The sequence below is a fragment of the Cydia pomonella genome, chromosome 3 (genome assembly GCF_033807575.1).
Source record: "Cydia pomonella isolate Wapato2018A chromosome 3, ilCydPomo1, whole genome shotgun sequence".
NCBI classification, from domain to species: Eukaryota; Metazoa; Arthropoda; class Insecta; order Lepidoptera; family Tortricidae; genus Cydia; species Cydia pomonella.
This window is the reverse complement of record NC_084705.1, coordinates 13,449,129-13,464,573: the sequence shown is the minus strand read 5'-3', so window position 1 is coordinate 13,464,573 and position 15,445 is coordinate 13,449,129. Positions and strand designations below refer to the sequence as shown.

Below are 15,445 nucleotides of genomic sequence, written 5' to 3'. Positions count from 1 at the left end.
ATTAATATGCTTAAATAGTGCCGTATTATTTAACCACTGAGCGCTCAGGGAGCTCCGCTTCAGAGCCAGGGGTCCGCTTCACAACTAATCCCAAGAATCGGCGTAGGCACTAGACGAAAGCGATTGCCATTTGACCTTCCAACCCAGAGGGCAAACTAAGCCTTGTTGGGATTTGTCCGGTTTCCTCACGATGTTTTCCTTCCCCGAAAAACGTCGTCAAATGATATTTCGTAAATAAATAAAAAAAAACTCATTGGTATGAGCCGGGTTTGAAGCCGCTTTTTATTTCTAATTGTGTATTTAAACTTCTTTTCTAAAGCTAAATTTATCTCTTTACAGGTTGGAACTCAAGGAATTTTATAACGGATGAAACAGGTAAATCTAACCGCATCCACGAACACTATTACCTATTATTATTATAGTCTTGCAAGATAAAATTATTAAGAAAACTATAAACATGTTTGTGTAGGTGTTTAGTACATATATCTGAGAAATTAAGTGTACATGCTTGAAACGAAAAAGCTTATCAGCTTAAGGCCTTGTCCATTAAAAACAAATTATGAACTCTCTGATAGTCATGAATGCTATTCACTTGCATTGCCCTTTAAATAATATAATTTTACTTATTTAGTTTTATCCGCAGAAGCCAATACCTAAAATTGTTTTAAAGATATTCAAATTATAAATGAATAACTCATAAGTAACATTCTGATACATAAATTCGTAATGTGGTTAGAACTTATAAGTTGAATCAAGTTCATTATATTATCCGGACTTTAGTTATTATTTAGGTACAAATAATAAAATACAAACTAAAATGAATCGCCAAAATGACGAAATTACGGTATATATATATATATATATGTATATGTGTAATACATACATAATAAATGATAATAAATAAATAAATATTATAGAATATTATTACACAAATTGACTAACTCCCACAGTAAGCTCAATAAGGCTTGTGTTGAGGGAATTTAGACAACGATATATATAATATATAAATATTTATAAATACTTAAATACATAGAAAACACCCATGACTCAGGAACAAATAACCATACTCATCACACGAATAAATGCCCTTACCAGGATTTCAACCTGGGACCATCGGCTTCGTAGGCAGGGTCACTACCCACTAGGCCAGACCAGGTGGGTCGGTCGGCAGGCCAGGTCGGTCGGATGTAATATATGGGTATAAATAACTCTTTGTAAATGAACTGGCCTTGACTGCTCAGCTTATGGCTGAAGAGAACTCAAAACTCCCATGGATTTCTCTAAGCCAAGCAAATTAATTAGCCGAGAAAACTAAAGGCGATGTCATCGCCGACATTACGGCATACAAAACTAGGCTAAACTACATCATCATAACACGTGATCTAGCAAATATAAACCTTATTGGCAAGAATTTAAGCACTACAACAACTGCAAAATATAATGCTTATAATGCAAAGTTACAAGAATTTTAAGTTAGCCGAATGTCAACTTTATGATGAAGTGTTTAAGACAGAGCTAAACGCGATTCCATTATACGAATTGGAGCTTAACTCGGTCGTGGGATGCCTTACTTGCTTTGAACAATACTCAAGAAATGCTTATAAACGCTGTTTCCGATTTCTTTTACGTTTATTTGTTTGTCATAATGTTTACAATTGAATTTCCTAGTTTTCATAAAGCACTCGATTTGTTACGTATGCTGTGTAACATTTGATCCGTCTCTATTAATTTATAGTCAAATGATTTTACATACATACATACATATAATCACGCCTATTTCCCGAAGGGGTAGGCAGAGACCACGGATTTCCACTTGCTACGATCCTGACATACCTCTATCGCTTCCTTCACTTTCATGACATTCCTCATACACATATGATTAATTCCTCATATGATTTTGTATGATCATATAAGAACGGTTCGATTAATTTATATGAAAAATCAAAAATATTATAATCAACGCACATTGAGTATTCTTAATTTTATAAGAAATTTATATAGTAACGCCAGCTGATACTTAATTATGCATATGTCATTTCTTTAGATAGTTTTAACGCCCTTGTAATACAAAAGGTTTATGGCGTTATTCATAAACATTTGTCAAATCTAAAACAACGTTGATATTCGTGATTTTGACATTTCAATTAGTTAGAAAGAGACAAAATTTTACGGAGGTTCGCAAGAGGTTGCTAAGTTTTATGAATCAGGGGGCTACTTTCTAAGATCTACTAAATATGTAGTGACAAAGTCAGGATCTCAGGATCGACTTCTAAGCCGAAGGAAAATTGAACATCTATTTGATTTCTTCTAAATTACAACCATTCTTCCATTGATCTAGATTTAAGAGCCTAATTAGCTTAGTGTTACGATGATCAAAACACAATTACTACCTACTTACTTAAAACACTGCGTAAAGCTTAAAGTCTTAAAAAAGATATAAAGGAGAAAGTACACATACTAAATTGGAAGTGACCTTGTTGTGCATTACTTTCAATTTCGAGCTATCATTTCTGAGACAATATGTTTCATTTCCTAAAATGTGAATGTAGGAGACGACTGTCGATAATAAAAAAGTGTAGGTCATATTGGTAAAGTAAATATAATATAGACTGTCTACATTTTTTTACCGAACGAGGAAGCTATCAACAAGATTTTACTTGCTACACAAATACTCAAATTCGAAACTTCTATTTGTCTGCCATTAACATGTTATGTATTTGATAAATTTGATTTGAATTTGTTATGAATTCTTGATCCAGAAAACTGACAGATCGTAGCCATAACAAATCCAAATCAACATATTAACCTATTATTTATCAGAATACGCCTCCCTGTCTGTGTCTATTACGTCATTAGCAATATTAACATCGCAATTTAACCAGTAGCATAGAAAATTATTATAAGGCTTTGACGTGATTATTAACATCTACAGATTATGCAGTCCTACATCAGTCTACAAAAATAAACAACAACTCATACGCTGAAATCTGTAAAGTAATGGCTGCAATGCACCACAACAAAATAGTTAAGGAGTCAATGCAAAGCTGCACTTCAGAATCGTGTAAAACAAAACCTGCACTACAAAAATAAATAAAAACTATAACAGATGTACGTGTGACGCCGTCAAGGTGAGGTTTTCGAGTTGAGAGTGAAGAATCGTGTGATTTTAAGATAAGGGTGAAACTGTTACCGTGTAACGGGACACGACAATTTAATTTTGTATAATGTCGTGCTGAGAACCTGTAATTCGTGAACACTAGTATTGTAGCATGCGAAATATTGCTTAATTTTAAGAAAATAGTTGCGGTAAAAATGAATATTTTCTTTCATGTAAATCCAAAAAGCATTTGTGCAAAGAATAGTATAAAAAAAATTAAGTTGCAGAGGTCGGGAAAGGGCAATTCGTGGATGAGTTTCGATTTTCCGACAAAGAAGACGAATTCACGAATTGCTCTTGCTGCCGCGGCATATATAGTGCTTTTCTCCAAACGTGCGTGGAAATCAAGTAAAATAATCATAATTTAAACATCAACCAGCACTCAAATCGAACCTTCACATCAAAAACGTCAAAAACAATTTCCCTCTTTAATTATTTTTTAAAAATTAAAGGCACAACTATTCTGCCATTCACTACCATTCAATATTCACTCCCATTCAATATTCACTCATTCAATATAATTATGCAATATAAGCTGTATTTGCACGCATAAGATCCTTAAAAAAATATAAAAGTTACATAGTCTTGGATTTTATTAAGCAATATTCGCACGATCTTACACGACGGTTTTACACGACACGACTCTATCCTATAGCTTGAAATGAAACTGACTGGGTCGTGTAGACGCAGCCTGCGGCTGTATTAATTGGCTGTTTGCGTTTGTCTTAGTGGATACATGTTTTTAAAAAGTAAAAAACAATACAGTAATAACTTTCCCGTCCGCTAAAACACGACAATAATGGTTTGAATGTTTTTAATTTGAGTTAGACCATAACGAAGAACTTCCCGTACTATTTTCGCTACAATAAGGTAAACATTTCCGAGCATATTGGAGAAATAGTACATTATTGGAGAGGCCGGGAAATGGCAATTCGTGGATGAGTTTCGATTTTGTTGGACGACGCGTAGCCAAGTCAATCTAAAAGCGATTGCCAAGTCAATCTATTTATTTAAAACATAAAAGATTTTTAATATTGATATGGTCTCTATGAGATATTGTTAGGTTAGCTAATTACTTAATAACTTAAAACAGAAGGTCCTTTAAGTAGGGGACTGAATTAACCGATTTGGTATTACATGGATTGATGGATTTCACAACTTTTTACAAGTTATGTTTTTGATGACATTAAATATTCAATTAAAATTTTGGAAAAAAAATATGTTGAATTTTCAACATGTCAAAGAATGTAATGTTAAAATCTTATTTTAAAGTTTTTTTTTTTCAACAAGTTAGAGGGTTAATTAACACATTTTTCTCGAAGTTTCGTGCATACCTACTTATTGTAAATACTTTTTTTTAATTGGTGTAAAAATATTTCGCCTGGTGGAGCCCTTCTTATATACAAACATAATATGATCACGTCATAAAAGTTAAGACTTAGGTAGTTAATGCTGGGCATTTTCCGCAAGTCGACAACCAATGTGGATGTGCCTATTTTGCGTAAAAACGAGGTAGCGCTACTCTAGCCACTCCAGCTTCTCCACGAAACCTGGCAGTGTCTTCAGGTTGCTAACTGCCTCCTTTAGTATGCACGGAGTCCCTAGGTGTTTGTTCCTGTATATTTCTACCTGTGTATAGTCTAGGCGAATACGTTTCGCTGTTTCCTCTTCTTCCATGCACGCTCTGCATATGGGGCTGTCTGTTTTACCCATATTATGCAGGTGTTTGTTTGTGTCTTGAGTGTTTTCAGTAGTATTTTGGGGAGCTTGTAGTTTTGTTCCGGTAGAATATCTTTGGTCTGCTTACATGTGTTCCAGTACTTATTGCGCAGTATATATTTAAATAATAGTGAAAATTAAAAAAAAATAAAACAATATTAAAACCAAAGTATTAATTTTTATAATCTTTTATAACGTGAACTTGTTAAGCATGTGTATAAAAGAAGGGCATTACGAAACTGAACAAAAATAATACTATGATTTAACCTTTTTTTAGTTTACAATAAAGAATAAGGAAATAAGAGAAATTTTTGTTAATTAACTTGCCTAACTAAGTTTTTAGATTTCATTCCAACGGCAATATGTTAAGTGTTCAGAATATGCCTTAATTGATGTTTTTTTTTATTCAACAATTAGTACATTTAAAAAATATTTCATGTGACATACTTGCATCTTACGCCACGCACGTATACCTGTAATGACTCACGGATACCTGATTAATGGAGATACAGTTCTGCAAGTGAAGATTTTATTATTGGAATTATCATCCTTTTTAATAATATTCAATTTCATAAATATAAAAAAAAAATGTGATATGGAAAAAAGAAATGACGTCTTTATTCCGCCTTTTTGTCTATAACTTTTGTTTTTTTTTGTGCGAATAAAAGCCCTTTGAGACACAATTTGCTATACATTATTCCGAATCCATCGAGGTATCACACGTATTCTAAGGAGTAGTATCCCTACTTCCCACCATTTTGAACTTGTCGACTAGATTATAGCGCCAAATATGTGCAGTGTTTAAATATAATAGGAACGAATGCAGGCAACTGCACAAAATTGGCGCATGATGTATTACATGTCTAGCGATTAACTGATTGAAATCTCCATGCTCTGAATAATATTAAATCGTGTCGTCTGTAACTGGGCACGCAGCGAGTGTGTTCCACTTTTAACTCACTGGTCTTCGTAGTTATTTTAGTTTTTACAGTACATATGGTGCTACTTTACCGCACTAGTGCGAAAATGAGCATATTACGTTACTGTGTCGAACATTCAAAGGGCCATATGTACTGTAAAACGTTGTACGATACATGTGCGAATAGGTAATTCGCAACACGTGTCGATTTAGAACACTCCCTTCGGTCGTGTTTTAATTTATCGCCACTCGTTTCGAATTTCCTATTTTTCGCACTTGTATCGTAATGTACTATTAACATACAGTTATGTGGTTTTTGACATATATGTATTACCTATCTACCTAACTATAGGTACCTGCAGTTTTACCTTGCCATCAATTTGACTACATTGTTACTATACGAGTAAGTTTCTGTCCTCTAGTAGTTTTTTATTCGCGATTTTTTTTGTTTTTTTTTTTTTTATATTATACCTAATTTGTCTAATTGATATTTCCTAATATATCCTTATATAATATCCTCGACTATAAAGTTTCTAGACTACAAACTTCGGGTAATTAATGGAAAACAAAGTTGGAAATCTGTAAATTCTACTAACGAGTGTTTGGAGTGTAAAGTGACTTTATTTATTATTGTCTTGCAATATTTTACATATAACTTATACATTAATAATTTTATTAACATCAAGCTTATTTTTTCCCACATGTCGCCTATTATGTAACTGATAATTTGACTGTAACTGATATTTTGGTTCATAGAGATACTACAAATGAGTACATTTTGTTCGCAAGATGAATACACTTGCATTTCACTCCGGTTTAGATCTGCGTACTCGTATAGTAGAGCTAAACGCCAGGTGATTATATCGAATATAGTTTGCTATACTTATTGAACACACTTAAGCACCATCGACATACAGCGTCATTACCGGGTAGCAGTCAAGATTCCTATTGAACGATTAACAATTATGATACAATAAACTTCGCTATCAGATGGCCAGACATACAGGAACATTTGTTATCATTGACCAAACTCCGAGGGATGAATATGTAGGTCATACTGAACAACTTTTACTATGGGGCCAACCACGAAATCCCGAAAATTATTGTACTAAAAGTTATTTGAACGGAGAATGTAAGTTCAACAAAATAAGCTTACTCAACCAGACAGTGAAAATATATTATGATAGGCCTCTCATTCCTTTTGATGCAGAGTAAAGAAGAATAGTATTACCTTATAATTTCAGTTGCGTAGGTTCACTTTCCATCATGATTTTGAAATTACACGCACGTTTTAAATAGCATTCCTTTTATCAACTCCGACGAGTCTTATACTCGTCAGATCTACGACAACATTACCATACATGGATTTCAAAACAATTGCGAATGCGTAGTCGTGCAACAATTAATTACAAATACAGTGCAAATTTTCTAGAAACAATAAAGTAGACATTAGAATAAAAGAAACTTTAACTCTCAGTGTTTTAGCTAAATACGAATTCGGGCTGAAACTAATAACCAATAACAATAAACTGCCAAAGAAAGTTACGGTCATTCTAAGTGTTTCAAGAGATGTATTACTGACACACTCCCAACTTTCATGTAATAAATTAACATATGTTGAATATGTACTGTCTATTCTTGTCAATTACTTAAGTAAAATGTCGTTCCTACTAATATTCTTACAGCGGCACTGAGAAACCTCCACAAAGCTGCGAGGCGTAGCGCAGCGCATATGTTTTGTAAGTAACTTATCTTAATATACAGTCCGGCGCGGTCAATCTTTTATTTTAAATGGCATTATCTCACAATCAGTTTAAAGTAGAGTAAAATGTTAATAATTTGGTGAACGCTGCAGTGGTGGTGAAAGCGCGGGAAAGCGAGCGACCTTCTGCCCCGGTGTGTCAATAATTTGATCGTAATAACTTAATTAACTTTACCTCTGACAATTTTTGTGCATAAGTGCACGAAGATTTGTACCCGACTAGGTACAAAAAAGCTAAAAGGAAACCTTGACTAAGTAGTCTATTGTATAGTATGAGGGTAATAAATGTTTGTTGTGTATCTAGACGAAACCACCGTAGGGCCGAAATTACGAAGCCGACTTTTATGAACGAGCTGTCTATCGATTCATTTTTGCGGTTAGAGTGACATAGGATTCTTGTTATTCATTGATATAAAATTACATGCGCGTTGCCGACCCTTTAAAAACCTGTACACTCCGTTTTAGGGTTCCGTAGCCAAATGGCAAAAAAACGGAACCCTTATTTGAAGAACCCCATACTGTATACCCTCGGGAGAATACTACTACTATACTATTGTTGTATAGCCAAAATTATTTATGATCGATATCTGTAAAACATCTTTAGTTTTGATTGTAATAAACACATATAGCACGTAAAGAGTAATATATTAAGGTATCTGTAAAATAATAATAAGGTAACAGAATGCAGTTACAATGAGAATTTCATATTTGAAAGTTCCGTTCGTATCGACGTTCCTTCTAAGATGCCATTTTACAACATTATTACGTAAAAAGCTAAAGACATAATAAAGCGCATAGTTAAGTTTTATTAAATGTTAAAAGCCAGTAGAGTATAAAAATAAATGTAGGTATGTTTAAAAGCATTGCGTCTATGAAATAAGGTTCAGAATAGATCATAAATACATTGAGACGTGACCATATTATATGTCCAGTGAAATGTACCGGGTAATTTGACATCATTTGCGCAACATGCAACATAAGAGTGACGTGTTAATATATCATTTATTCGCATGTTTGTATATGTCACGTAGGATTATAAACTTTATTACCGTTTTAAAAGTTGTAGACCGTATATAACTGTACCTGTTTATTTAGGTCAACTTGCGATGGCTAATTATACCTCCTCTAGTGTAAATAAAGTACTTACTGATGAAACGCAGCTAATATTACGAGATGATTATGTCAGTTTTGGTGTTAGTAATACTAATTTTGTGTTAGTAAATATGTCGAATGTCGGATATTTCCCGACGATCACAATATATTTAAATATATATGTAGACGGCTGATAGTAAGATCAGGCAGATCGTGAAATTCCTAGCCTTATAGTAAAACTAGGAAAATCATTGCCTCTTTCCCTGTCGGCGTCGACTGCAAACTGTTCAGGGCTCCTATTTCTGGACAATTTGCCCTTTTGGGCATCTGAAGCAAGCTAACGAACCTATCCTATTTATTGATTTAATGGTGACTACCGTCAAAACATTACACGGTAACGATCTGCCTGATTTAACGATCGGCCGCCGACATATACTTATAACGCTTAGAATTATTAGTATAGGTGATACTCACAGTTAGTCCTCTGCAGCAGAGCCGCTGCACATATCACCAGCAGCGCCCGCGCACACATCGTGTTGACTCGTTACACAGACTCTCTCACACACGATTTAGCCATGGCTTTGATCTACTCATTGCTTTTCCGAGTTCTGTAACAAACAAAATAAATTATTAAATCATTGATTCTTTCGTTATTTAAGTAGTTAAATTATGAATTAATATTCTGAGAAAAAACCGGCCAAATGCGGTTTTGACTCGCGTTAACGTGCCGTATTATATAATTATAGATAAACATTTTGTCAACAAACCGGATACCTGGTATAAGTATCATTTTATTTAGATGTAAAAGCATAATATCCACTATATTTTATGCAAATGATCATTTATCTTATCCTTATTCTACATATAACCCAAAGGCCTCAAGCCATTCACACAGGTTAGGCACAGGCAGGCAACAGCCGACCATTGTGGTATATAGTCGTGAGCATTTATCCTACATTATTATTACACTTGCGAGTATTTCCTGGCGCAGTAATGGCAATAATCGATCGTTCCCATAGTCGCAACAAAGCCTGAGGGAGCGCGCGGGTAACGGGGCTCGGTCCCCGTTACTCGACGGTTCATTGGGCAAATTAATTATACTTGCAGAGCTTTTTCTGGCTTTTAGAGCATGTTCGTTACTGAATCTAGTTATATTAAACATCTCAAAAAAATTGTTGTCTTATGGTACTCCAGAGTACCATGAGCTAACTCAATTTTTTTTTCTTCCGTTTAGAAATTAATATATTTTGTAAAATATACGAGAAAACTCGCTTTTTTATTACGATGCTTTTACGTCGTCCGGTGTTTGTGCGTTTGCCTGTAAGCTGTGGCTTACGTACTCGTATTTGCGGTGACGGAGCAATATTATAGTTGCATCAAGGTTCAATTTTGTATAATTAATAGATGAAAGCAAATTTTTTCAGCTAAATATCCATGTGAAGTTAATTTAAGGCACCAAAATTTACACGTAGCATAATTTAAACAAGAAAAAAATTATAACAGCATGATTTCAGGGCACGAAACTTTAACTAGGCATTCGTAAACTTTATTGCAATGCTTAATACAATCAACATCACTTTCTAAATGATTGTTAGATACAGTATTTATTAAATTAAGCACACAGTTATTGATAGTGAGCCGTAAATATAACTCGTGTACAAATACTTAAATACCTAGAAAACATCCATGACAAAGGAAAAAATATCTGTGCTTATCACACAAATAGATGCCCTTGTCGGGATTCGAACCCAGGACCATCGGCTTATAGGCAGGGCCACTACCCACTAGGCAAGACCGGTCGTCGAACACTACCCCACTATATATTACTACTTATAGAGGCTTCAACTATCTTTCTTCCGTCCCGTGTGCAGAGACGTCTTTTTGCTCCGCCATCTTCTTCATAATTTTTATACTACGTCATTTTATAATAATATTTATTTAACTCTTTTACTTTTCGAGCTATGCATATGTAGTGCACGATAATACTCATGTCTGGTTCGAGACCGCATGAGGATACTAAAAATAAGTAAACTTTAGTAACGTCACATTCTATATTGCCGGTGTACAATGTAAGTGCTTGTAACGCATGCACTTTTTGTTTCTAACTCATCGTGAAACAATCGTGGATACTTACTTAGTAGTCTACCATTATACGTATTCGTTGTTATATGAACGTAATTATGTGTATCAAAAAATGTTTCTTTTACATTAATTCGACTGCATAATCATTTCCTCGAGCCAAATATGGCAGAAAATGTTACAATTAACAATTACCGAGACTGATTCCACACTAGCGCTACCGTTTGATGTGTATTTCATTACTGACGATATTTATGATTATAATCGCGGGTAACCAAATAATGTAGAGAGAAACACGATTGTTAGTGAATCAATAGATTTGTTAGTTGTGCGTCCAATACGTAGTTTGTACAAGTGATATTTCAATTCGCATTTCGTCCAACACGTATTTGGTCAAACATGCATTTCATCCAATGCGCATTATACAGTGTGGAAAGATAAGTCGGGCCCTGGAGGGAAACTAGCTTAAATCCTTAAGCTGGCTCATTTTACTTAAAGGAGACATTCCTTTATTTTTAAAAAGAAACAAAACTGCATTCAAAGATTTTCTAAAACTCGCTAGCCTCGCCCGGGACTCGAACCAACTAAAATTAAAAAAAACAAACACTCCCTATTTTATTATACTAATCGATAGTATTATTATTCAGGATAACACTTCTCTAACAAATATTTGGTTACTGTTCCCTTTCAACAAGTAAAAGACACGTTCTCTTATCCATTCTGTGTTCGTGAAACGAACAATCAGGTCAGGTTTTCGTTTAATGTTTGGCGTGGAATCAAAAGTAATATGGTTGTTTTGGTGCCCATTTACGAAGGACATCTGAATGCCGCAAAATACATTGAAATATTGGAGCTTCTACAAAATCAATTAAACCTTCTACCGGAAGAGGAACGAAATAATATCATTTTTCAACAACCTGCCCACAACAGCAGCATTGCCAGGGCTTACGTAAATGAAAATTTCAATGCCTGGACAGGTACAAACAGGGCGATTAGATGGCCTGCAAGAAGTCCAGACCTGACGCTCATGGACTTCTTTTTATGGGGTCATGTAAAAATACAGTAAAAAATGTTATTTATGAAATTTGCTATGAAACCGTTCAAGAGCTAATGGTTGCGGTGGAAAATGTTATTAGGGGCATACACCACAACACTTTCCTGATGGCTACAAGAAATGAATTTCAACGGCGACTAATTTTGTGTAGCCGGAACGTCATTTCGAACAATTTATCAGTTAATTAATTTAAGTGTAACAAATTGATAGTAAAATTGTTAGATTTAACGACCATTTTTATTTTTATGACCAAATGTTTGTTAGAGAAATTTTATCCTGAATAATAATACTATCGATTAGTATAATAAAATAGGGAATGATTGTTTTTTTAATTTTAGTTGGTTCGAGTCCCGGGCGCGGCAAGCGAGTTTTAGAAAATCTTTGAATGCAGTTTTGTTACTTTAAAAAAATAAAAGAATGTCTTCTTTAAGTAAAATGAGCCAGCTTAAGGATTTAAGCTAGTTTCCCTCCAGGGCCCGACTTATCTTTCCACACTGTATATCCAGTGTACACTATACAATTTCAGTGCCTGTGCCTTAATTATTCCTAAATTAATTGCTTCGTTTACCGTTAATCAACACATATCAACGATTTTCGGCTTCATTATATCACTCAAGTTAAGTTTTGGACCCGGGTATGTCCTTAAACTACGTCCACAAGAGAGGTATGGGCATTGTGAATGTCATCTCGCTCTGGTGGTAGGGCACAGCACAGCGGATGTCATTCCAGATCTAGAGCAGAGCCGAACTGGGGAAGTACCTCCACCTTACAGAAAATCGCAGCCAAATAAAACTAGACCCTACTCATAGTGTTATGTTCCTGCCGGTGAGTAAGGTTGCCAGAGCTCAACGAGGGTGGGAGGGGGTTAGGGTCGGCAACGCGCATGTAACTCCTCTGGAGTTGCAGGCATACATAGGCTACGGATACTGCTTACCATCAGGCAGGCCGTATGCTTGTTTGCCACTGACGTAGTATAAAAAAAAAGTCAAGTTATTTTAAATGTACATACTAATTGTATATGAAACTTCTTTCATGTGGAATTTCATTTTTTTATATTATGCTAGGTTTGTGGTCAAGTTGGGTATAATTTTCATGTAAATCAAGGATGCTTTATTCATATCAGCTATTTATTTAATATCTAAAGTTTGGATAAAAAAAAAAACAGAAATTCTATGTTGAATTTTTTTCGGCAGTGAAAAATCCAACTTCTCCACGTAATCTAAAGGATACATATATACCGCGGGCCAGGATCATATTTCGTCAGTCATCGTCTTCTGGCTGATACTTTGTCAGATAGTTTAGATGCTGTTTTAAACTAAAAAAACCGCCAGTCGGTTCTATCGCGGTGGAATGACCGTCAGCTGTAAAATGAACATGTAAACAATATGCGCCATAAAGCAAATGCCATGTAGCAAAAGTAAAGGAATAGGCCGAAAACCGTAAATTTGTATGTTACATTACAAAACAATTACTTTTTGCGATTATACATATTTGGAGTTTGTAAACTAACCACGATCTATGTAGAACAGCTTTCCAGTGGCATAGTTAAGTTTGTCCCTCAGTACAGTTTATCCTTTAGTTAAAGAATCTGAAATCGCAACTATTCACAGGTAGGTTTGTATGGCACCCTCGGTGCGCGAGTCCGACTCGCACTTGAACGGTAATTTACTTGCACACTTTATATGCGCAAATTTCAAATTTAAGGAGGAAAAGCTCAAAGGAGAACTGTAAAAAACTTTATGCGCCCTAAACATATCACTGTTTTTGATAAATTGTAAGTAGGTATAAAAAACTTTTACATACACCTGTAATCAGAAATAATACCTTAACGTTTAAGGTACAGCATAATCAAATACAAAAAAAAACGAATTATTACCAGGCCATACGATTAAATTAATACCCATAATAAAATTGTGGTTAAGCATGACTGTAAGTACGTAATGAATTTCCACAAAATATTTATTGGTACCAACGCTAATAATACGCCCAATTTCAATTTACGGTACACGATAGTAATGAATTGCATAAATAGAGAAAAAAGAGTGTTACAGTAATGCTACCTAGTGTTATTAAATCTAACAAAACTATGCGTCAGATAATCTGAATTACATTAGTACTGTTGTCTTACTGTTTATATAATTGTGATAAATTTATTATGCGCTGCGTCGTGTGGTAAATGAATGAAATTCAACAGCCTTTTATTTATCTTCATAAAACAAATTCTGTATGACTCTAAGCACTGGTGGCCAAGGGGTAAGGGGCGCAGATCGCGGGCTCAAACCCCGGCTCGTATCAATGAGTTTTTCGGAACTTGTGTACGAAGTATCATTTGATATTTACCAGTCACTTTTCGGTGAAGGAAGACACAAGATGAAGATGATGAGGCAGTTCTAATTTTTTTTTAATACAAAGTATAACTTACCTATATTTTGTTTTATTCCATTCATGATTTCAAAACTCCAACTGTTAAAAGGCAACACATAGGTAATTTCTTCATACAAACCTACTCGACTGTTTCCTCCGTGATTTTTTAAGCTAGAGCAAGGATTTTTTTCAACTCAGATTATTATTATTAATATCTGTGTCGAACTGTTTTGCTTTTTCTGATATTTTTGTTTCTTACGGCACCAGTGCACTTCAAATATTCGCAAAAGCGGTCTAATTTACTAAGCCCAAAGAGAAGCATGGTATTCAAAACTGTCATCAATTAGTCTAAAAAGCAAAAGAGTCAGACACAGATAATTTCATTACCATTTAAAATTTCGTTGCATTTGGTTATGTTTTGGAGGAGGAAACAGTAGAGTACGAAACATCGTTTTTTGAAATTTTTATGCAGGATTTTTCACCTAACCTGGCGTTGCCCTTATTGCACTATTGCACGGATATATTCACCTAAAATATTTAAATCTCAGCTCCCGTATCTTCTTCAGTTATTGATTCACTGACTGACAATTATGTTTGCTAACACTGAATATGCACAAAAATTAATGATTGGAATTTTAAGAAAATAAAAATACTATTTAACATTTTAGATTTACTATTGCGTGATTAACGGCACAAAAAGAGATAAAAGTATGAGGTAATTATAATTTTGCATTCTGCGGTCGGTACGTGGCGGAAAAAATTGCGCACGTTTCTTCAAACCGAGCAATACACTTACATACCGTGCTTGTTTTTCGTCATCATTAACTTATAAATTCAACGGACTTATAACCACTTGCTTTTTGCCTGAAAGTTGATTGAAGTACTGCTCGTCAGCCAATGGTCTTAGAAATAGAATTCAATTGCTTAACGCAAATTTTCTTTTAGTCGTACTTACTAGATAGGTACATTTCTTGGACCGTAAGAGCAAAAAGTTAATTTCGCTACCCGCGCTGTAATAAAATTGAGTCACTCAAATTAAAATCGGGAGCCAAATAGTATTTGTGTATTAAGGGCGGTAAACAAGACTTTATTAACGCGTGTGAACCGAATCCAGAAGTGAAGGCGAGGCACACACAATGTTTTTCATCATATTTGTGAGGAAAATGAAGGGAAATAAATAAAACTTCTCCCTAATTTCGGACGTACATTACAGCCCTCGAAATTAAGGATTTACGGACCGCATCGCCTAGCAATTGGGATGAAAAAATAGTTTGCAGCCATAGGTCGAAATTTATGATT

At 34.7% G+C, this 15,445-nt stretch overlaps 1 protein-coding gene across 7 annotated transcripts in view; it reads right to left on the bottom strand.

Moving 5' to 3' along the window:
* LOC133516128 (cadherin-89D) overlaps positions 1-15,445 on the bottom strand; it is a 95,907-nt gene that overhangs the window by 77,292 nt on the left and 3,170 nt on the right. For all 7 annotated transcript variants that reach the window (XM_061848877.1, XM_061848876.1, XM_061848875.1 and 4 more), the window contains exon 2: positions 9,124-9,257. In XM_061848877.1, the coding sequence (XP_061704861.1) occupies positions 9,124-9,181 (58 nt within the window). In that variant the 5' untranslated portion in view covers positions 9,182-9,257. The remainder of the gene's footprint in view (positions 1-9,123; positions 9,258-15,445) is intronic.